At 40.3% G+C, this 25325-nt stretch overlaps 1 protein-coding gene across 1 annotated transcript in view; it reads right to left on the bottom strand.

Annotated features, from left to right (window-relative positions):
• The window catches only part of NSMAF (neutral sphingomyelinase activation associated factor), a 2091028-nt gene that overhangs the window by 160191 nt on the left and 1905512 nt on the right, over window positions 1–25325 (bottom strand). Inside the window, exon 29 of the mRNA XM_044065485.1 lies at window positions 13173–13275. Coding sequence (XP_043921420.1) covers window positions 13173–13275 — 103 coding nt within the window. The remainder of the gene's footprint in view (window positions 1–13172; window positions 13276–25325) is intronic.

Below are 25325 nucleotides of genomic sequence, written 5' to 3'. Positions count from 1 at the left end.
AACAATCAACAAAGATATAGACTTCTGGACTTTACCTCAAAATGTATGTATTTTATCTATTGTATTGCCTATTATACTCTGAGACATTTATACTTTTTCTTAAACTTATACTTTATGCAATATACTCATCACAAGTCTAGTGGTTGTGTCTGATAATGTTAAATGGTTTTATAACTTAGAGTGACTTCTAAAAATATAGTTACATCTCATTCATAGGCAGTGAGGAAAACCAGATTCAAAATGTTATCTTTCACTTTAGTATAATTAGTTATATGTAAAGGAAGAACAGAGACAACATGTACACAAATGTTTTTTATCATCTCCCTTTTTATTAATAGTATATATATAGTTCACCTCATTGTTGCATAATAGGAATTGAACATTTTTAATCATAGTTTCTGTGGCTTACTGACTTCACTACACTTCAAATTCCCATTTTAAAAGTAACATAGATATCAATATTTTTAAATCAGGAAAAACAGTTAGTCACTATAAACAGAGTTCTGTTACTGGGTTCTGACAATGCTGTTATCTGAAACATTCTCATGCACTAGTTAGAGCTTCCTTTACCTGCTATGAAAGATTTAAGGTGGAAATAGTCAGTTAAGGGATCCCCTGCTTGTCTGTTGTTAAGGTAGCGCTTGTAGTGTGATATCAGTTGCACAAGCAGTATATTTTAAGCTCATTTAACTTGGTCTTTGGATTATTAAAATCTACAAACCCTGACTTTTTTTCAATAAATAAAAAGAATAGGTGTGAAATCAGTGACAGAGTAGCTGTTTTTCATGTAGGTAACACAAAAAAGAAGAATTTACAGTAACATTGAATAACATCCAATTGAAAAAGTTATAGAAGCATTACAGACTACATTGTTACACTTGAAGTAAACACAGTCTTTTCTTACTTCTGAATTATTCCTACCTAGACTATAAGATACACTATGCTATGGTGATCCAGTAAAATGACATGTCTGATAGTTTTGTAAGCATCTGTTACAGCGTTGCAAGTGTAAATAGGAAAATATGTGTGTGAGATGCACACATCAACTGCAGTTGTGACATACTTCTGTGCACATAAGTAAAATTAAGACAGGTTTTAGACATATTATACTGAATACTTCATTAACCTGGTAACATAAATCATCTAATTTCAGAAGCCACAAAGGGACTTATTACATTGTACTTATAACTCCTGCTTATTTGAATATAAAGTGCCCATTGCTTTATTATATAACATAGTAAACCCTGTACTGTGCAGTGTTATTTTCCTCTGCTCACACTGCCTAGACATGTTCAGTTGAACTGATTAAGTAGTAACCAAATAAATAGTGAATACAGTAGATAGTAAATTACTGATTACTCTCCTCACCTTTTAGTGCTTTCTAATCTTTGGTAAGTGGGGTTCAACTTTCAGTAAAGTGACAAAGATGCTGGTAATTAGCCAAAATTCTTACACCAACATGCAAGTAGCTGTTTAACTGCACTACTAAATTGTGTGGGCATGTGTACTTATTTTCTATGATGAACAGTTGATTTATTCCCAGCAAAGCTTTAAGCCATGGTTCTATAACTCATAAAATTGGCATCTCAGACAGTCTTGCGAGTGCCTGTTGATGTATTGTGGGAGTTGCCTTGATGACGGAGAAGTACTGGGAAACCTACAGTAAAATGCACATAAATTAGCATAATAAAGTAGTTTAGAAGTCATTCATTCTACCAAGAATTGTTTGAATTACACATTTACAGACATAGGTTCCTAAGAAACACAAATCCTAAATGATATTCTGTATGCTACACATCTGGTTAAGGCAGGGATTTATAAGATAAACTACCTTTAATCCTTCAGACATTAGTTGTATAGCTGACTATTATGCAGCTGATATTTTTACTGAATATTGACAACTGTTTAAATAATAGGGTTATCAGTTTCTTAGTGAGATTGTTGGTAAAATGAGTTTACCTTGGAATTTCTTTATTTCTTTAAAGTAAAGGGCCCATGAGAAAATGCCTTCATGGTCTGCTTTTGCTACTGCTTCAAGTAGTAAAATAAGACAGATTTGTAAATTGTAATTCTTGATGAGAAATTCAAGTAGAACACTAATTAAATAGATATGAGATAGAGAGATTTCTTAAGGCACTGTTCAGCTTAATAGGTTTTGTATATTTTAGAGTGTCATTACTTTTAACAATTTAATAACAAAGAAGGGAGTCTGCCTACTCTTGTATCTTGCTGCATGACACAGTCTTTGATAAACGCTCTATTATAAAGGTTCTAAGGAACTGTGGCTGTGCAGAACAGTTTCAGTAATGCCCTGTCTTGACTAGCATTTTGTTCAATATTCTGTGATGATATTCTCATAATATGAATTGATATTATAACTATGCATTAGTATTAAAAAGTTTATAAATTGCTCACCCACATGACCACTTATCAAAGCAAATTGCTTCTGTTTCATCATCAGTGGGTGATCACTATGGTCTAATGTTGTCTTTCTTCATTTTTTCTTTTAATTTGTCACAACTACATTCATGGGTGGACATAAAATAAACTGAATCTGGTTATGCTTTCATTTCTCTCTAATTGAAAGCATGTGAGTGATACGTAGAGATTTATGACATATTGTTCACTCAAACATATTTACATTATCATCTCTAGTGAGCACGACTCTAAGGGTTCATTCTATGGACCACATAGTTTTTGTAGTAAGATTCAAGTGTTCTGAATAGACTTGTCCGTATTTATCTTCACTTATTGATACATTTCTTTTTTTTTTTTTTCCATAATAAATTTTTATTGAAATATATTTTCCAAAAACATTACAAAAATACAATAAACATCACACACATAATACACTATAACTACTACAAACCATTTATACAATATCTACATGAAATGCTTCCTATATTTAATATATTCCTAAAATCAGTATCATGCTAATATAATATTGAAGACCTTTTCCCATATTTTCGGGTTATTAATATTTTTGTTAGTTTGTTTCAGAAGTAATTTATGTGCTAGTATATGCTTTATAGCCACAAGCTTAAAATTATTTCATGATGTCTTATGTGGTTCTAGCCAATTTGTGGCTATATAGAGTTTCATCAGCAAAAAAATATTCATACAAATAATAGTTTGCGATCTGGAAAGCTCTCTTGGAGGAATGTGTAGAATCATAAATTCCCAAGACAGTGTAGAACTTTGATAACCCATCTTTTGCAGTTGTACTTTAAGAGAGTTCCAAAGTTTATATACGCATTTACAACTCCAGAACATATGAAGAAGATCCGCTGTTTGATCTGTACAGTATGGACAAATTGGAGAATTCCTAGGGTTAAATTTATGTAATCTAAGATGTGTGTAATATGCATTGTTCCAAATCATCAATTGCGTGTACATCAGTTTTGAAAAGAAACTGATTTCCTAGTTATATCAATTGCTTTTAATATCTGATTGTCTGTTACTGTTACTTTGTTTACCCAATACTCTGAAAGCAAAATTTTGTCCTGAAATTTCAAATCCTTAATTAATTTGTATGCAGTTGCTATAAATTTAGTGTCTTGTTGGATAGCTTGCCACAATTCAGAGCACTTATCCACAAATCCGGCTGCAGGTTTAAAGTTCCTAAAGTAGCTCAAGGCAAGTTCTTTAACTTGTCTCATTATAACAATGTAACTTCTAGGTAGATTCATTTCCTGTCTAATTTGTAAAGCCGATAAGTCAAGTTTATTAAAAACATCAAATAGAGTCAGATTAAGTATTAATGGAAATTTGCTGAGATCGATCGATTATTTAGTTTAAAATTAGGATTCCTGTGGAAAGGTTGAAGAACCATCATATATTGCAATAAATCTACGGACTGAAATAAAGTTTGCAAAGATGAGACACAGGTTATTATGTGGTCCATGACCCCATATTTTATCAGACTAATTTTGTCCATAAAGGGCAATGCTTTAGGATTTATTTTCCTATCCAAAATATGCTTATGATTCAAGACCACCCAAGTTGGTATCCATTTTACATTTCTAAATCTACTTCACTCAGTTATAATATATTTTTAGTATGTAGGAGGGTGTTTATCTGACATAATCATTAGTATATTGGTCATATCAGAATATTGATATACTACTCTAAGGCTAAAGAGAACTAATGTTAAGCAACATTTACTGCGCTATAAATTAGATTTTACTTTATGAATGTTTAAGTAGTGCAAGATAGGATGATTATATTCTGAAAAAGAAGTCTAATCTAATATAAAATTAAATTGTATTACCAAATCCATACTCATTTCCATACATTATGTTAATTAATTATTAACAGTTATATAGAGAAAATAATAACTAATATTGTTAAATCTCCAAAATAAGAGATAGGTGTACTGGAGCTCGAAAGGGGGTTAGTTTTTTTTTCTTTCTTTTTTCATGAGGGAAGTTATGGTAGGCAATCTGTTAGATTTCTTCTCATCTAGCAGATTGGAAGTGTATTTCACTTCATGTACATTAGATGGTTTACAAAAATAGTTGTATACTTGTTGCTATACAAGTGATTTTGGCATTTTTTTTTATTTTTTTTTATTGGCCTGAACTAAACTCTATTTTAAGTTATTTGACCAAAATTAAAATATTGACTACAATGAGAATTATTAACACAGTAGTTACACATTTTACATTTGGTATGGTATTACAAAATATAATACAAAACAAATATGATGTAAAGTTAAATACTGAGAATGGACTTGACTATTTTATCCTTAAACACTAACGGTTTAAACAATCCAAGGAAAAGATCTAATTTATTAAGATATATGAAATTAAATAAAGTACAAGTAGTATTTCTTCAAGAGAGTCACGTCAAAAAAAGAAGTTATGTACTCACCATAACATTCCATCTGAGTAGGTAACTTCATTTGTCTGCAACCTGTGGGTATCGGATCCGAGCCGGCAGCTTTCCAAGCTAATAGATCCAAGCTCCAAGCTCCTCCCCTACCCATAATGCCCTGCCATCTCCCTCTAACCCTCAGATTGAGTTTGCCATAGGACAATAAGGAATTCCATAACCTAGGAGTGGTTCCAATCTGTTTCAATGACGTCCATGAAAGGAAGCCATATCCTGACTCTTAGATAACGAACTAAGGGTGCGGGGGATGGAGGGCGGGTCGGTTGCAGACAAATGAAGTTACCTACTCAGATGGAACGTTATGGTGAGTACATAACTTCTTTATCTGAAGTAGTTAACTTAATTTGCTCTGCAACCTGTGGGACAGAGTCCCCAGCTACCAACAACTTGGGAGGCCCTTATGGAAGGATATTCTGGAGCACTGCTGAGCCAAACGATGCGCGTCCTCTGGAGATCAAATCCAATTTGTAGTGTGTAATAAAGGTATGAGAGGAAGCCCAAATAGCTGCCGAGCAAATGTCATCCAAGGAAACCTTTGACCAGAAGGCAGCAGAAGAGGCCATGGATCAGATAGAATGGGCTCGTACTCTCAGGGGCTCAGGATGACCAGAGTTTTTGTAAGCTAGGAGAATGCACTGTGAAATCCATCCAGCTAAGGTTACTTTAGTAACTGGCTTGCCCAGACAAGATTTTGCAAAGGAAACAAAAAGTTGGTCAGATTTTCGAAGATCTGCTGTTCTATTTAAGTAAAAGCGTAACTGTCTGTGAACATCCAGACAATGAAGTCTGTATTTCTCCTTTCTTCTGAAAATTTGGAAAGAACACAGGCAGATTAATGGCCTGGTTAATGTTGACTTCCGAAGCCACCTTGGGAAGAAAGGAGGGATTAGTCCTGAGGGAGACCCTGTCTTTATGAAAAATGATATAGGGAGGTTTACTGAAAAGAGCATGAAGCTCCGATATTCTTCTCGCAGAAGTAATGGCAATCAGAAAGGCCGTTTTCCATGATACATATTTCAAACTGACTGAAGCTGCAGGCTCAAAGGGGGGCCCAGTCAGAGCTTGAAGAACTAGGGTAAGATCCCATGGGGGGACTGGATCTTTAATGGGAGGTCTTAACAAAAAAGTTCCTTTCAAGAAAGCCTTGCATATTTTGGAGGATGCTAGCGGCCCTGAGCTGTTACCAACATGGTAGTGGGAAATAGCTGCCAACTGATTTTTAATAGTAGAAGCACTGGCTCCTTGATCAAAGGTATGTGAAAGAAAGTCTAGGACTGCTGGAATCAGAGCCGTAAAGGGATCTAAGTTCCTGTGCTCCGCCCAGATCGAGAAACGTTTCCATTTACTGTTGTAGATCTTCCTGGTGGATGGTTTATGGGCAGCCACCAGGATGGCCTTAACCGAAGATGATATACCGGGAGTCCTAGCCATCAAGGGAACTGGATCAACCAAGCTGACAGCTTCAGGTAGTCCAGACTGGGGGTCTTCAATCCTAAAGGGTGAGAGATTAGATCCGGTTTGGGATCCAAAATCCACGAAGGATGTACTTGATGAGACCACAGGTAAGGGAACCAGGTTTGGCGAGGCCAGAATGGGCCTATGAGGATAATTCTGCTCCCCAACCGACGAGCTTTCTGCAAGAATTTTGTCAACAAGGGAAGAGGAGGATAAGCATACAGAAGACCAGATGGCCAAGCATGAACTAGAGCGTCTCTGGGGGTTTCCCCTGGTGGGGGAATCAGAGCGAAGAATTCGCTACATTTTGTGTTCGAAGGCGAGGCGAAGAGATAACAGCAAGGTTGACCCCATTGGAGAAAGATTTGTTTCGCCACAGCAGGGTTCAGAGACCACTCGTAAGGTGAGAGGATCGTCCGACTCAACCTGTCCGCTAAGATGTTCGACCGACCCGGTATGTGCGTTGCTATGAGAAAGCGGTTGGTGGATATCACCCATTCCCATACTCTCATTGCCTCCCTGCAAAGTGTATAGGATCTGGTTCCCCCCGTTTGTTTAATATAGAAAAAATCTGGGAAGAAATTACTATTTTTCTCCAAGCTATATTCACAGATACCTTTACTTTAACCAATTCTTTAGTCCTCTTAAATGTTAATGATAGTATTGGAATGAATAAAAAAGGTCTATACCTACTTTGGTCCATACTAGCTGTGGCAAGGAAATGTATAACTAGAAAGTGGAAGTCTTCACAAGAACCTACCCTGGAAGAATTCTTGAGATTGATGGAAGAAACAGCGACATTAGAAATCAAGGTCAAGGAATCAAGAATTTCACCTAAAACATGGACAAACAATCCTTGGGAAAAATGTTAACTCTTATTGAGACATTAAAAATGAACCCTAAATAATTCATGTGTAACTTTATACTTTATTAATTGAATATTATAAATTTTTGTTACTAATTTCATATATTTTATTAATTTTTTTCCTCCTTTGTTCTGGTCAATTGTAGATAGTGTATATAAAGGTTTATAATACTTGTTTATTGATGATTGTATTGTTAAACATTATATTATTTGGAAAATAAAAAATTATTTGAAAAAAAATAGAACAAGCCCATTTGTTAGTCCTAGTACAAAAACTGGGCAAACTAGTCCAATCCCTTCCTTAATAGTGCATACAGTAAAAACCTGCTACAATGGACGGGCATAATTTCTCTGGCCAGCCTGATTGACATGGGCATCCTGAGACCACGTAGTAATTGCCTCATGTATACTGACAACCACTTACTCCTAAAACAAACAAACACCCTAACTGAGAGATATAATTACATTATGAAATTGTAACCAATTCTCTCATGTAACAACAAACTGGTCATCAAACAGGTTGTCAGCACACACACCTCACCTTCTCATACAAAATAAGATCACGACACAAACCCATATACATGGAGGTGCCCACAAAGCCTACCAAAAGATCAGAGACGTTCCAATATTAAACCACTTGCACATAACACATATACCAGTGTCTCAGCAATTAAGACCCTACGGGAAAAACACCAGAAAACCTAATGTCTTGGTCAGAGACAACTCCATAGTGAGACACACAGATGTCCCCCTCACCAGACTGGACAAGGAGAAGGTCATGATCAGCTGCCTGTCAGGTTCTAGGATTCATCAAATCACGCATACAGGTACCATTATAACTATCATAGTCCATGTTGGGGTGAATAACCTAAGACGTACCTCTCTGGACTATATGAAGACAGACATGACTGAACTCTCAGATTATGTGTCCCAGGCAGGTATAACCCCAGCCCTAAGCAGCCTTCTACCTTCACCCAGGATGATGCCACAATATAAACAAAAAATTATCGACTTCAACAATTGGCTTAGCTTTTGGTGTCAGTCCAGGGGGATCCAGTATTTGTCAGCTCGGGAAGACATGGTTGACAGGCTATGCTGCTTTGCTAGAGATGGTCTGCATCTGCCTCCTCTAAGCATCCAGATACTGGAAAAGGCGCTTGCCATAGTGCCTTTTTTGGGCAATGTCAAAACAACAAAATTTCCAATGTAACAAAATCCACTCAGGACAAACTTGAGGTTCTGCTGCTTAATGCTTGGAGTCTAAACATGAAACTGCACTCCCTGTAAGCACTCCTCACCTTGGAAGATGCTGACATCTGTGCAGTCACAGAGATATGGATCAAGGTCGCAGAGAGGCACCCCCAGCTGTGCAAGGTTACAATGCCTTCTACACATTCAGACCTCAAAATGAGCGTGAAAGAAGCAAAGGTGGAGGTTTCCGCCATCTTCATTAAAGCTAAGTATACCTCGAGACTGGTCAAACAGTATGAATCTCTCTAACTACTCCATGTGCAATTAACTATAGGCAAAAAACCCTACCACATCATTGCTAGCTATTGGTCCCCCATCATGAACCAAGAAAAGCACACCACCTACCTGGACTTAATGGACTCACTTGACATACAGCCTAATACCTTAGTCATGGGAAATTTCAACTATCCTTCCATTGAATGGGTGACATACATGAGCACAAACATGCTTGCCCAGATTTTCTTGGACTTTGACAATACAAATGCTCTTGAAAAGATGCTCTGCACCACCACAAGAGGCTCAAATGTCCTAGACATAATACTCACCAACATGGGCGGTCACTGCACTCCCTTCCTGTGTGATGACCTCCCTGGTAAGGTCGGACCATAAATCAGTCTTGTTCGAAGTAACTATTGGACCGGACATCCCACAGGAGCAAAAAAACTTTTCCAAAGCAAACTATAGCGTATTAAGCGATGGTTTAAAAAGTTTTATACCCCCACAATCACAGATAACAATGAGTACATAAATGCCCTTTATAAACACCTAAGCAACTGTATAGACCTGGCTGTACCTGACGATCAAAATCAGATCATCCTGAAAAAACAAGCCACCCTGGTGGATCACAAGTATAAACAGGTTATATAACAAGAGGAAGAAATTGATGCCCAAGAACAAAAGGGAACTGACTCAGCAGAGAAAGAATTCCCTCCACAGTTAAACAAGCAAATCAAAAATCTTGTAAAGTCCTCTAAAGATAACAAAGAAGCTAAAATATCATCCTTAGCTAAGGATAATCATAAGGCATTATTTAACTACATCCAAAATCTAAAAGGGAATGTCCAGCTATGTGCCAAACTGGTAGTAGATGATACCACTCATACTATACTGGAGGAAACTGCCAACCTGCTATAGCTGACAGATTTGGTGCAAACTTCACCCCCCTGTCCACAACAGCCATACCCTAAACATATATCAAAAGGCTCACCAGGATAAAAGAGAAGTCCACAAAAAAAACTATTTCCAAAACAAAGACCAATCACCAGGACTGTAAGGCAGATAAAACATACTATTTTATTTATCAGGTATGCTTTCGTGCTGTTCGCACTTTCTCAGACCATAAAGACACACTAAAACAGTCAGTTTAAATATTCAAGACAATCAATCAATTACAATCAAGTAAGAATATTAATGAGGTAATTTGTTTTTCAGAACTGGTTTTAAAGAAACAGACTAATTTAATCCTAAATCCTTATGAGCCTGCAAAATAATAATCAATTTTAATTCAAGTCTCTCTCTATTATTTTATTTTCACCTCTCCTAATACTCATTGCTGTCAGTTGTAGGGCCATAAATTCAAGACTATGCCATGGATTAGCATTACACTGCTTAGCTAATGAATTAGTGGGACTGTTCTTATGGATATCTCCCAAATGCTCCAAAATCCTCTCCTTAAACCTTCTCAAATGATCATAGGAAGTTACTAGGCTAATGGCCCGAGGGACCTTACAAGCCTAGCCAAATTTTACTGTTGTTAGCATGATCAGTATCTACTGCCCCTGGTAAAGGATGACACAGGTGGAGCTCCTGGGGTGAATTTACGGTTATTCATCCAATCGTCCAGACTGTGTTTGAAGAGGGCCAATGAGGTGCTCTGTTTGATGTGAAGTGGGAGTCTATTCCAAAGGCTTGGTAACCTATGGCAGACAAATTTGCCCCTGCAGCAGGTTCTATTGATGTCATATACCAGGTTTGGGTCTTTAGAGTGAGTAGCCTGTGTGCCATTTCACTTGTGGATGTGCAGCATTTCCAATAAAGCAGGGTCAGAGATTGCCTTATTTGCAAGGCAACGATCACCTCCAAGTAGTCTGTATGAAACAAAATAAAGTGACAGCGATTTCAGCTGATCCACATAGGATAGCTGCTGAAGACCTTGAATTTTCTTTGTGAGGAATCTATGTGGTCTCTCCAATTGCTGCTGGTGCTCTGAAATTTACATGCCAAAAGGGGCATTGTACTCAATTACTGGCCTAATGAGTGAAGAGTACTGGGAGGTGATAGCTTCACTTTTTTCTTGAGGCAATGCCCTTACTTATGAGGTGAGCCATATAGAATGCCCTTCTTACCACTCTGAAGATATGGTGATCAAAGGCAAGGTTGTTGTCAACCTGAGTGCCCAGATCTCTCACCACTAAGTGCATACTTAAGGCATTCCCATTGATATGGTAATTTGCAGGAACATCGCTCTTGCCAAAAGGGATGATAAATACATTTTTTGAATTGAGTTTGAGGCAATGACTTTGGCATCAATCATTTGTTTGCATAAGACCTTCTTGAAGGATGTTGACATTGCTTGGAGATTCTATGATCACACCTAGTTTTCAGTCGTCAGTAAACTTTGTCCATTACAGTCCCTTGGTTTTAGGTTGTACTTCGGAGGAAGAGATTCCAAACAGTAGAGGTCCCAGGACCGATCCCTGTGGAACACCACTGGCAACAAGTCTGTTGTTGGAGGTTGATTCTCCTATTTTGACTGTATGGGTTCTATCAGAGAGCCAGTTTGCAACCCACCTTATAAGAGCTGATCTCTAGCTGGGAGAGTTTGTCAATGATGCCTGAGTGAGGGATAGTCTCAAATGTCTTGGCCAGGTCTAGGTAAGCTGTATAATAAATGCTCTTTTAGAAAGATGCTTAATTTATCTATTGATGAATGTGCTTCTTTGAAAAAGCTGATGCAGGATGATAATTTTGTTATAAAAGAAGCGGACAAAGATGGTGCTGTTATTATTATGGATAAACAAATGTATTTTAATACTAGGTAAGCTGTATGCACAGACTTCCTCTCATCCAGGGCCTTGTGACCGTCTCGAAAAAGTCCACCAGTTTAACAAGCATGATCTCCTCTTGACAGATCCAAACTGGGTATTATCTATATCTTTGTTGATAAGGTCCATCATGATTCTTTCCACGGTCTTGCAGATAAGGCTAGTCAAGCTAATAGGTCTGTAGTTTCTGGGGTCAGTAGAAGCACCAACTTTGTGCAGGGGGATAATGATGGCTGTTTTCCATTCAGCTGGAATGAAGATGGTATTTAGACTGTGATTTAAAAGAGTAGCCAATGGTGATGCTAATTCTTGTTTGAGCCCATGCAGGACACAGCCTGGGATGTTATCAGATCCCATTGATGCTATGTTTTTGGCCTTAGAGAGGGTGTTTACAACCTGCTCTTTAGAGATACAAGGTAGAGGACATGTGGTAGGGATGTCATGAAGTACTTGTGGTGGGGACGGGGAGTAAAGTTTTCACCAAACCTGTTGACTAGCAATTTAGCTATGTCACCAGCTCAGTGTATGTGTTACCATTAACTACCAGTTTGGCACAAATCTGAACCTTACTTTTTAGGTTACGAATGTAAATGAAGAATGCCTTATGGTTGTCCTTAGTTGAGGAAGCTAACTTGGATTCATTGTTTGCCTTGGAGGACTTCACAAAAAGGCTTACTTGCTTATTTAAGCTGAGGAGGGAGTGTCTACATTTTACAGCCCATGCCTTCTTACTCTTGGACAGCAGTTTTTCCCACATAAAAACAGCAGCAGACTCTACATGTCGCTAGGTAAAGCAAATGTCTACTCAGTCAGTCAGCATAAATTTTAGGATGAATCTTCTTGCTCGTTGTGGGATGTATAAAGAAATTTTTGGCAGATATAAACTTACATGCCTTACAAGATCTACAGGGGAAAGTGCCCACCCTTTCGGATTGTGGTTGTACTAAATTACTGTTAAGATAATAAAGTCATCACTTTAATGAAAGTCCATTCTTAAAACAAAAATTGGGGGTCTTCCCTATAATTTCACCAGTACCTTGTTATGCTAACAAAATCTGCCAATTTCTCTTAATAACATCACATACAAAAATGATGTTACTAGACATAAGGGACCCACCCCTGCAGCCAGATTGGGGGAAGAGGAGTTCCCTGCTAGTGAAGCACCTTGTGACTTGTGGATCTATGCAGGGTGGCTAAGTTGAATGCACTTTGTGTGGATTTGCAACCTAAAAGGTGAAGGGTAGGAGTCAGGACCAATGTTAGCCAAATGGCAGCAAAGAACATGTAGTTGCTGAAATAAGAACTGACTTAAAGGGAAAATATCTTAATGTATTTGTCAGTCTATGCTCCCATGCTCATATATGGTCATGGGGTTTGGATAATGATCTGAAGGATGAGATGCCGATACATGCAGTAGAAATTATGCTCCTTCACAGGGAGAGTCACCAACTACAAATGTGTAGGGACAATGACAATCTGGGAAGATACTGCACTATAGCAACTGTTCCTCTAGGTTGAGAGGTGGATACAAAGTGTAGGTAAGAAACCATGAGATGGAGAAGATAAGCCTTGTAATTAAAAGGATGCCTGTAAAACTAGAAAAAAAGAGAGAGAGAGGAATGGATGAGATGCACACAAATCAACTTTAGCCAAGTTGCACATACCTCTGTTCTTCCCCCGAAGGCAAAGATGAAACAAGCATTCCTGTCTGCACATCAATCAATTTAAGGAAGCCATCATTTCCTGCAGTCAGAACATGTCTGCTGTCTGCAAAAAAGAAACAGATGTAGTTGAAATTTCCGTAATAAACAAAACATTTATAACTTACTTGCTAGAATATGTGCACAAGTCATGATTAACTCATTATAATGAGCTTACATTAATTAAACATCCTTCTATCCAAGCTTCATAGTACACAGTAAAATGGTTGTTGCATAACACTTTCTGATGTCAGTTCTTCAAAAAAAGTTTCAGTCTATTGTTTCCTCTTATTTGAATATCTTCCAGTGAAGATTTAGTAGTAGTCCCCTTCAGGTTATCCCTCTCTCACTGGCACTCTGGCATCACCAAGAAGGGAAAAGTCTTGAGGAAAGATGAAACACCATTTTCCTCAGCTCTTTTTCTGCATCACTAATCACAGGCACCATTTTGAGAGTAATGCATTATAATGGGCATCAGTGTTGAACTGCCCTTCACTAATTCTATGGAAGTGAAGATGATAAAAAAGTGCAATGACCTCCACAGCAGAGATCACTGTTCAGAAACCCATGTGAAACTGAGTATAGGGAGAGGATTTTTTAGTGCTTCAAGACAACAAAGGCTATGTAGTCTGTGATGATGTGAGGTATTGCCAGCTATGACAGGAGAATTGGGCAGTGGATGTGTAACATATGCCAGCACAGCTAGCTGGAATTTTGTAAAGAATTACATATCATTTGTATATCAAACTGATTTGTACAGATGATTTTGTTAAAAAATGTACTTGTACAGCTGACCGTGTTAAAAATGTACCAACAGTTGGTCCCACTGACAGAAAAGAAATATACATGCATGTAGTAACTAATTAAATGTACGCATTGTAACTAAAGAAATGAATAATGAAGTAACAGAGGATACTGGAACAGAAGAGGCTCATCTCAATCCACCTGACTTTGAAAAATAGTAAGAAATTTACTGGGCCTAGGCCATAAAGATGTTATCTCACAGTTTTGAATAAAGCCAGAGAAGCAATGTCTACAAGAATCATGGTTTGTTAGCCTCTGTAGGAGGAACAGAAGTTTGTAATTGTTTTATGAATTCCAGAAGCTGCACCAGGTCTCAGCAAAGCTCTTGTGCAAGTATTATTGACAGGTAGGTGCTAAATCCTGGCAGTTTCTAGCAATGGGGGTTGCATGGGAACCAGAAGTCAGATGACCAGATGTATGTGATGTCATTCTGTACAAAAATAATGTTTTAATATTAGCCGAGACTGAAGTCTTATTGCAGTCTGTTCTTGTATCTTGACAAAGAAGGATCTTTCATCTACTTCATCTTTCCTTGTGATAACAAGTAAACCAGTGAATAGTAGTTTTCTACATCAGTCAGGAAAATATAGTGAGAATAGTTAACTATTGTTTTTTCTATAACTGTGTAAATCTCTCCAGCTGTGTTTTTAATATTTCTTGTGACTGAAACTCTGGTGTTTACTGTAAATAGGTATTTCATATTTTCATGTTCTGTTTATTATTTATTATTAAATACATTTGAAACTTTTCATTGTAGCTGGACCTTTAGGGAATGTTTTAACCTTTGAAAGTACTTATATCTATTGGTGACACTGTGGCCACTCCTGAAGCCTGGCTGTTTGGTCAACATTACCATTTGTATTAATATTAATTTCACTCAGTATAATTGGGTACCCTTGCAACAGCCTTAGGTAGCTGGCTTTGTAGTGTCTGGAAAAAGTGACAACTACCTTAGAGTATGGGCAGAAAGGGACATTGCAGGTAAATCTGTGCCAGCCTTTCCCAGGTGTGTGTGTGTGTGTGTGTGAAAATCAAATCTCAAAGTGTATGTGTGTGTGTCAGCTACTTGGAGCAGAGACACGAAACATTGGTTTCACAGAGAGGGTGCTGGGAGGACTCAACTCTACAGTTGTACCAGTAGGGAGCATTACTGGGGAACTGGGGAGAGAGAGAGAGAAAAAGTACAGTTGTGTAACTACCATAAATGTAGATGTTAGAGTGTATTCACTGTTGCAGTCATTACACTTGGATTATCCTGCTGGCAGGCTACCCGCAGTCGGCCTGAATTCCAAAGTCCTGGTCCAGCGTCGGTTGCCATCGCCTCTTCCCTGACATCAGTGCACCAGGGGTATAAAAGATGCAGCCAACGCCATGTTCTTCAGTTTTTCTTGCCCCCAAAAGGGTAGGCTAAAAATTCTGCTTATAAAAAAGCATGCACTAACATAAACATTACCTTCATCTATAAGCAAATACACCACATAGGTTGCATAGAATAGAGAAGTACAGATAAGTCCCAGCAATGAAAGGGGGATGGTGGGAGGGTAACCTGGACTGCAACACTGAATACACTTGAACATCTACATTTATGGTAGGTACACAACTGTACTATGTTCATCGTGTTTCACTGTTGCAGTCATTACACTTGGGTTGAATCCCAAAGCTGAGGTTGGGTGGCTAGGCCTAAATAGAATTAGGAGTGGCTATGAGGCCCTGCAGAACTGCAGTGGCAAAGCCTGCTCTGGATTTAGAGTAAAGAGGTAAGTGGTAGTGCTTTGTAAAGGTGTGCACTGAAGTCCAAGTTGCAGCCTCCAAAATATTCTTGGTTGGTAACTCCTCTGAGGAAGGATGCTGAAGTGGCTGCTGCTCTGGTTGAATGTGGCCTAATGCCCTTAGGCACTGATTTGCCATGTTGTGAATAGCAGAAACGAATGCAGTGGCCTATCCATTTTGAAATAGTCTGCTTTGAGATGGCCTTTCCTTGTGATCCTGCAGCATATGCCACTAAAAGTTGCTCAGTCTTTCTGAAAGCATTAGTTTTGTCCAAGTAGAAGCGTAGCTGTCTGTGTATGTCCAAAGAATGCAGAAGTCTCTCCCCTTTATTCTGTGGGTTTGGATAAAAAGTAGACAAATGAATGGTTTGGTTAATAGCCACACTGGACACTACCTTAGGCATAAATGTTGGGTTCGTCCTTAGAGAAACCCTGTCCGGATGGAAAATAATAAAAGGTTCCACAACCATTAATGCCTGTAACTCTGAGACTCTTCTTGCTGAAGTTATTGCTAGGAGCAGAGCTATTTTCCATGATAAGAATTTTATCTCGGCTGTATTGGCTGGCTCAAAAGGAGGCAGTGTGAGCTTTTCCAAGACAAAATTGAGGTCCCATGTAGGTATCGGTGCTCTCCTTGGAGGTCTTATGTTTTTGGCCCCTCTAAGGTACTGCCTTAACAGTGGATGTGAAAAAATAGGTGGTTCCGTATTGTAATGAGCTGAAATGGCAGAGGCATGGATCTTAATTGATGAGAAGGATAGGCCTTTGTCCAGCATCTCAGTTAGGCACTGTAAAATCTGAGGAATATTTGGAACAAGCATGTCAATTCCTTGTGCCTGGTTCCAAGCACATAATCTCTTCCATTTTTCTGCAAAAGATTTTCTGGTGCTGGGCCTCCTGGTCTCCAAAATAACATCCATAACTGCTTTAAAGAGAGAGGTGTGTTCTGAGTGGTTATATTATCCGCCATGCAGCCAGATTTAGGGTTCTGAGTTGGCTGTGCAGGATCTGATTGTTTTAATGGGTCAGTAGATGAGGAATTTGAGGTAAAGCCCAGGCTGGGCCTTGAGGCAAGCTCTTTAGGATTGGATACCAGTGCTGGCGTGGCCAGTCTGGGTTAATCAGTATCATTTTTGGCTTCTCTTGTCTGACCTTTAGGAGTACCTTGGGGAGGAGAGGCAGTGGCGGAAAGGCATATACTATAAGGGTTTTCCAGCTGAATGATAGAGCATCCACCTTCCATGCTGGTTTGTGATAAGTCCTTGTGCAGAATCTCTATAGTTGGCAGTTGTGAGGGGAGGCAAATAGATCTATGTCTGGGCATCCCCATTTCCTTGTTATCATGCTGAAGACTTGTGGATCTAGTTTCCTCTCATGAGGGTCCATGAGGTTTCTGCTTAGTTCATCTGCCAGAGTATTTGTCTTTCCTGGCAGGAATTGTGCTTGCAGGTGCACTTGATAAGTCAATGCTGTGTTCCACAAAGTCATGGCTTGTCTGCAGAGGGGGTAGGAATGTGTGCCCCCTTGCTTATGTACCACATGACTATAGTATTGTCCGTCTTTATCAGCAGTTGTCCTGGATGGAGTAGGTCCTTGAAGGCTGTCAGGGCATTCTGTACAGCTAGCATCTCTTTTTGATTGATATGAAGATGCATTTGGCTTGCGGGCCATGTGCCCTGAATACATTTTCCTGCCTTGTGGGCCCCCCAGGCATAATCCGATGCATCTGTTGTTAGTGTCTGCCTGGCTGTGGGCAAAGTGAATGGCTGTCCCTTGTTGTGGTGACAGGCCAGTGCCCACCATCGAAACTCCTGTTGCAGACAGGGAATGAGGGTAATTAATGTTTCCAGGCTGTAGCAATGTTAAGTCCAAACACTTTTTAGATACCATTGTAGCTTCCTCATATGCAGTCTTGCATATGGAATTAGCAGAATGCAGGATGCCATGAAGCCCAAATCCTGCAGAATTTTTCTTGCAGGTAACTGTGTCTTTGTTGCCATCTTTTCGAAGTAAGAAGCCAATTGCCTTTGTTTGTCTGGCGTGAGATAAGCCATCTGGGCAGTTGTATTTAAGCTTGCACCCAGGAATATTATCTCTTGAGAGGGTACTAGTTTTGATTTCTTTTCGTTTACTGTGTACCCTAGGCAAATTAGTAGTCTTTTTACAAACGCCAGATGCTTCAGTAGAATGTCCTTGCTCTCTGCTTGAATAAGGCAGTCATCCAAGTAGGGATATATTTGAATTCTTCTTTGTCTGCAAAATGCAATTACTGGTGCCAGGCATTTTGTGAAGACCCTGGGCGCAGTACATAAGCCAAAGGGCAGTGCAGAGAATTGGTAGTGCATTGAGCCAGCTATGAATCTGAGGTATCTTCTGCAAGACTGTCTGATTGGGACATGCAGGTATGCCTCTTTGAGGTCCAAAGTTACAAGCCAAGCCTTCTTGCCCAGCATGGGCAGAAGCTGCTGCAGTGTCAACATTTTGAATTTTGGAACGTCCAGAAAAGTGTTTAGAATAGACAGGTCCAGTATTGGTCTCCAGGCTTTGTCCTTTCTGGGTACCAAGAAAAGTCTTGAGTAAAATCCTTGTCCCTGCTCTTGCTGTGGTACTCGCTGAATAGCCCTCATGTCCATGAGAGATGAAATTTGCTTTTGTGCCTCTGCCCATTGATTGTGTGACAGGTCTGGCATACCTTTTGTCTTTGGAAGGGTGTGAAAGTGGAACTTGTAGCCCTGAGAAACTATATTAAAGACCCATTTGTCCTGGGTGAGCATGTGCCAGTTTTGTGAAAAAAGTGCTAGCTTTCCCCCTAAGGGTGCTGCCAAAAGATAAGTGCTTGGCATTGGCAGTGGAAAGTCATTGGGACTGTTTCCTGTATGGCTGTGATTTGTCTTCTCCGCTTTTGGAGGTAGAAGCACCCCATTGTTTAGGCCTGTATGAGCCTTGGGGCTGAGATCTGCCTCTAGGGCATCTGTATCTGCCTCTTTGTGGCCTGTCTGACACTGGAAAGGACCAATTCTTAGAAGGCCAGTTCCTGCTAAATCTGGGTGGCTGTACCTGTAAAAAATCCTTTACTGTCTGCATAGATTTCACTTTATCCTCCATTTTCTTTAACACCTCTTCTGCCTTAACACCAAAGTATCATGCTGTAATTTAGCATCCAATAATTTTGCTTTAACATGATCAGGCAGATTTTGTTCCTTTAACCAAGCATGCCTTCTAATGACAGAGCCTGTAACAGCGGCCCTGCAAGAATCCTCCAGTGAGTCAAAACCACATTGCAAAGTATGCTTTCCCACTTGTTCAGTTGCATGCAATAAATCCTGCATTTCCTTGTTTTCAGAACATTCAGAATTTGTCAACATTTTCTGTTTTAGCAGTGACATTAAGTATTGCTGACATTTAAGCATATGAAACTGACAATTTAAAGCCCTTACAGCCAAGGTAGCAGAGGTATAAACGTTTTTCCCCCATCTGTCCAGTGCTCTAGAATCCCTATCAGAGGGGACAGGGTTTTTTGCAGTGGAAGCCTTGACCCCTTTGGAACCCTGAGATATAGTTTCTGGGTCAGCAGCAGGGTTTTTATATAGAAATTTATGTGAATCTGGAACCTTGTAGTACCTGTCTGGCTTAACGGGTGCAGGGGGTAAAGAGTCAGGAGAAAGGCCGGACTCTGAAAATACATCATCTACAATGTCTAGTACAGGTGGAATAGCAAGAGGTCTGTGCTGAGGCAGTAAAAGAAAATCTCTGAGCCTTTTCTTAGATTCTGAGTAATCTTGACTCTCCCAGTGAAAATGCTCCCTCATGGTATGCAGGGTTTCCCCAAAAGAATAGTCCTCAGGAGGAGAGGCTGAATAAATAGATTCTTCAGCATCAGAATCCTCATAGGGAGGAAGAAAGTATCCCTGTTCTGAAGAGGAGTCACAGGAAATGGAAACCTGATCAGAAGAATCATATTCAGTGTCTTGCCTAGGCCTCTTTATCAGGAGGGGGATGGGAACCCCTGATCAAAGTAATTAGGTCTTCGGCCATTTGAAGCATCTGTTTCTTAGGCATGGAAGTCTGTCTTGGAGAATGCTGTACTTGTTTCTTTGTCTTTAAGGCTGTTTTAGTCTTTGCCTTGGAAGCTGAGGTTGGCTTGATATACAACTGTGTAGGTCTGAAAACACCCTCAGAAGCCGATGCCTGCTCAGCGGCTCCAGACCCATCTGAGGGAATAGTTTCCGAAGGTCCAATACCTTGATTATCCATAGGCCTAGTTGTCTCCACGTGGGAGTCGGAAGTGGCCTGTGGCTCTGAGGTAGCGGGTGTCAGGGGCTGCTAAAGTGTCTCACTGAGAACCGGTGAACCGACGACTGGCCTAGTGGAGGCCTCATCGTCGGTTTTGGACCTCGGATGCCTGTTCTTTTCCTTGCGCTTTTTATGAACTCCGGTCGTTGGCTGTTCCGATGGCATTATATAATTAAACCTTCGGCCAAAGTAATGAAAGGCAAAATCGTACCGACGCTTAATAGTGCATTGGTTAAATCTAGCACAAAACCGACAGCTAGCAACGTCGTGGTCAGGGCCTAGGCAAGGAATACAGTAAGAATGAAAATCCTTATGAGGTATTTGCTTCCCACAAGAAATACAATTGTTAACTTTTTCTGACATCGGTCTGGAGCAAGAAAAAAGTTTCCCCAACAGGGTACTTAGCTTTATTGAAGACTTTGGATCTGAAATTCGATTTAGAAAATCTCAGGAGTCGGCCGACCAGCACTTGCGAACTGCTTTTGCTTCAGGCACCGCGTGACGTCAGGGAAGAGGCGACAGCAACCGAAGCCGGACCAGGACTTTGGAATTCAGGCCGACTGCGGGTAGCCTGCCAGCAGGATAACCCAAGTGTAATGACTGCAACAGTGAAACACGATGAACATCCAGACCCTGGGCTGTGTATGTTCCCTGTGTGCTCTTAAGGGAAATTGTGCTTGATGCAGAGAGCTGCATCTGGAAATACTGGGTGTATCCATTTTTGTTCCAAGTGAGCATCCCTCTCCAGTGTCAGTAGTGAGGATTGAGGCTCCTTGATTACTGGCCCAGAGTGGGAATATCACATATTGGTGAGCAGTGGTGTGGATATTAATTGAACTTCTGTAGCCTGTAGGCAGTTATCACTAAAGGTGGGTGTACTCTCAAGCAGCCACAAGGAAAACATTCAGACTTTCATTTCAAAACAGTTTTATTTATTTTTTTGTTAGTTTAGTTTAGTCAGGGAAATAAGGCAAAGATGTCAGCAGAGGATTATGGTAAGATGACAAAGACTCAGTTGGTTAAGGTGTGTGAAGCCAAATGACTGGTGCATGCCTATCTGACTAAAGAGGAAATGATTTCAGCCTTATTTACAGCTCAGACCAGCAACCAAGTGGATAACCAGTCTGTTGATGAGAATTTCCAGCCCTCAGAAACAGGACAGTTCACCTTTTCCTCAGAGGACTTAAAAATCCATCTGGACACACAGATTTGAACTGGAGCTCAAACGTTCGGAACTAGAATTAGAAGAAAGACTGTGGCACTTGGAGGCCGAAGGAAAAGAGAGACTGCGATGTTTGGAGGTTGAAGAGAATGAGTAACTGTGGTGTTTGGAGGCTGAAGAAAATAAGCATCAGCGTCACCATGAGAGGGAGATGCTGACTCTTCGCCTGGATCAAGGAGGTAATGTGGAGGGGAATAACTGAACCCCAGAAGCAATAAAGGTCAGTAAATTTCTTCCACAATTTACAGAGGGTGATAATTTTGACAGTTTTATTCATATATTTGAAAGAGTATGTAAACAGTATAATGTTGACCAAGGGCTTGGGAGTTCCTGACCTCCTTACTCCATGATAAAGTTGTAACTGCTGTTTGCTTAAACTATGAAAACTACAGAAATGTTTACTTGAATGTTTTAAGTTAACACCTGAAGCTTACAGAAAAAAAGTTTTGTGAGCACAGAAGCAAGACAGATGAAAGTGTGTGTGATTATACTGCTGAGTTAAGCACTTGTTTTCATATTTGGGCGAGTGGGTTTCAGGTCACCACATCTGAAGGACTGGCAGACCTTTTGGTGAGGGAACAAGCCCTTAGCACTTTGCCTGAGGACATGAGAGTCTGGCTAGCAGACCAAGAATGTAACTCTGCAGATGAGCTGGGGAAAAAAAGGAATCTTTACCTAGCAAGCAGGACATTGCTGCACAGGAAAGGGATACCCAGTGCTGCAAATGTATATACGTGAACCCATGGTGGGCAGCCTAAACCACCCTAACACAGTCCACCAGTAACAGGGGAAGCTATTAGTTCATGTACACTGCTAGGATCAAGGGTTATATGTTTTAAATGAAACCAGTTGGGCCATGTATCATACAGATGCCAGTGGAGGCAAGGTGGGAAACAAAAGGTGGGGGAGCCAGCAAGTGGGAATAACATTATGCCACTGTAAGTTGTCTGGGGACAACAGTGGGTAACACACTATCACAAGAGATTATATCTTATCTTAATGAATGTAAAATAGGACACTGCTAAGAGAGACACAGCCTCTGACATAACCATTGTGAAGCCTGCAGTGGTTAAAGATGAGCAGTACTTGCTTGGGCAGTCCACGCCAGTCAGAGCTTTAGAAGGGACCTAATTCCAAATGCCTTTGACCAGGGTACACCTTGACTGGGAGGGTGGAAAGGAAAGCAAGCAAGTAGGTCTGGTTTGAGGATATCCTCTGCAGATGTCCTGAAAGGGAATAATTTTGATAGTGCAGTATCTTGTGTGCATGCAGTTACATGCAGTCAGGCTTGGAGACAGACATGTGGGTCTGGCAAAGTGGGGGAGACCCAGACAGACCCCACACCTGAAGCCAGGGCTGGAGAGGTGCTATTTCAGGATGGGAGCTACTCTAAAGCAGTGAGCATGACGGTGAGTTACAGCTGCTGGTAGGTACTAATGTTTCCTTGGACAGAGTGACAGTGAGACACTGCTGTCAGTGGAAACCAGACTTCCTGTGGAAGGGCAGCTGGGAAGAGTAACAGTAGAACTCAGGCTCTAAATTACATTACACGGCTTGAGGGATGTAGCTAAGGAGGCCACTGATTCTCAAGGAAAGGGAGAATCTGTATACTTGAACAAAGGGTTAATGTATAGGGAGTGAACTTCTGAGGGAGGGCTAGAGGGTGAGGTAATACAGCAGTTGGTACTGCCTAGACCCTACCGTCTGGCACTTCTAGCCCTAGTTCATGACATTCCTTTTGCAGGTCATATGGGCATAATGCATACCACAACACGTATTATGCAGAAATTCTATTGGCCTGGATTTACAAGGGATGTAATAGGGTACTGCAGGACCTGTGAGCACTACTAAAAACAGGCAAGGCAGTTCACAAACTCAAGGCTCTTTTGATGCCTTTTCCTGAGATGGAGGAGCTGTTTCAGAGGGTAGCTATGGATATGGTAGGGCCTTAGATTACCCCAAGTTCCACAGGGAAGAAGTATATCCTGGTGTTAGTAGATGATGTCCCCTCATTTTTATGTTCAGGAAGGAAAATGGGCAGATGGGATAGTTTGACTGAAAGAAAACTTGGATACCATTTTAGGCATAAAAGAAGATTAGTTCTCAAAGAAACCGTTTCGTGTGGAAAATGACACAGGTTTGATTCACCATAACAGCTTGTAACTGAGAAACCCTTTTTGTACAGGGCAGAACAACCAGAAAACTGTTTTCCATGCTAAAAACTTCAAGTTAGCCAGATCAGTTGGTTCAAATGGAGCAAGTGTTAACTTCTCTAACAAAAAATTAAGATCCCAAGGAAAGGCCACTGGTTTTCTAAGATGCCTCTTTTCCAAAACCCCTTTCAAGAACATTTTGACATGAGACAGGTGCAGCCAGACACAGATGTACTGAAATGGCCAACACAAAGAAATAAGAAAGGACACAGTATCTCACCTAAGTATTGTAAAACCAGAGAACAACTACCTCTGACAGTATGATGGTTATGTTGTTGGCACCAGCTAGAAAACCTTTTCCATATGCTAATATACGATTTTCTAACAGCTGTGTTTCTTGCCTCAATTAGCACCTGCTGTCTGTCCTCGGAAAACAAGTGCCTAAAAGAAACTGACTATCATTCAGGCAGTCAAGTGAAGATGACTGACGTCAGGCTGCATCAAACACTCCTGGTCTTGTGTGAGTAGATCCAGTCTGTGAGGAAGCTTGTGGTAATCGCCCCTGTCCTTTCCCAAAAGAAGGAAGAACCATGTTTCCTTGGCCAGAAGGGAGTCACCCCAATGGTCTGAAGATTCAGAAGGAATCCCCCAATAAGTACTCTGGATATTAGTGGAAAGGGTGGAAAGGCATAAAGGAACATTCCTGTCCAAAGAAAAGATAAGGCATATATCTTACACGGCTTCTTGCATGGAGTCCTGGAAAGGAATTTTGCCAGTTGATTTTTCAGAGAGGAGGCAAACAGGTCTACTTGAGGAATTCCCCGTAGAGAGATCAAATCTTGGAAAAGCCCCTGATCTAGTTTCTATTCATGATGGCCAACCCTGGTCCTGCTCAGCTTGTCTGCCAAACAATTTTGCTCTGATGGAATGTAGGATGCCTATAAAGTGAGATTGTGCTGTAAAGCTATATTTCAAGCTAACATGGCTAGTCTGCAAATGAGGGCACGTACTGGTTCCCTCTCACTTTTTGATGTACCACATAACTGCGGTATTGTCTGTAATGACATGAAGAGGTCTCAGGGACCAACAATGGTTCAGAGAGTTGTGTGCTTTGATCAAAGCAAGCATCTCCTTGATATTTATATGCTTGTGTCTGTCCTTGGTGTCCCACTCCCACTGCACTTTTATCCCTCCTGAAACTGCTCCCCAAGCAAAGCCCGAAGTGTCTGCAGTGACTAACTGCTTTGGAGCAAGGAGGAAGAAGTGGAGACCTGGATGTAAGGATAACTGTTGCTCCACCAAAAGATTTCTCTTCAGACAGACACCAGCACTAGGATCTGAAAAGACAAAGGGTGCTGATGCTGGGATCAAAGACATTTGAGATATCGCTGTATCTTGCTTATGTGAAGTCTTGGTATTGTGAGAATAACAGAAGTCATGAGCCCCAAAATCTTGAGGTATTCCCTCGAAGTGACCAAATTCTGAGTGGAAAACCTTAGAAACAGATCTAGATAAATGTCTATTTTTCCTGTAGAAGAAAAGCTCTTTGAAGCGAGGTGGCTAGATGACATCCCAGGAATACAGTCTTATGTGAGGGAGTCAAGAAAACCGTTTGAATGTTCTCCTGGAATTCCAGTTTGTGCAAGAGATCTTTCACCCAAAACAGAAATTTCTGACCCCTTGGAAAAGGCTCTGCAAGGATAAGTAAGTCATCTAAATATGGAAAATGTGGATACCCTGTAGCTTGCAATGAGCTATAACTGGAGCTAGATACTTTGTGAACACTCTTGGTACAGTAGATACTCCAGAGGTTAAGGCAGAGAACTGATAATGTCAGCCAGACACACAAAAAAACCTTTAAAAACATATGAAGTCT

This window comes from Protopterus annectens, chromosome 3.part0 (assembly GCF_019279795.1).
Source record: "Protopterus annectens isolate FY-2018-M chromosome 3.part0, PAN1.0, whole genome shotgun sequence".
Classification (NCBI taxonomy): Eukaryota; Metazoa; Chordata; order Ceratodontiformes; family Protopteridae; genus Protopterus; species Protopterus annectens.
The sequence above is the reverse complement of the archived record's forward strand: the minus strand, read 5'-3'. Positions and strand labels throughout refer to the sequence as shown.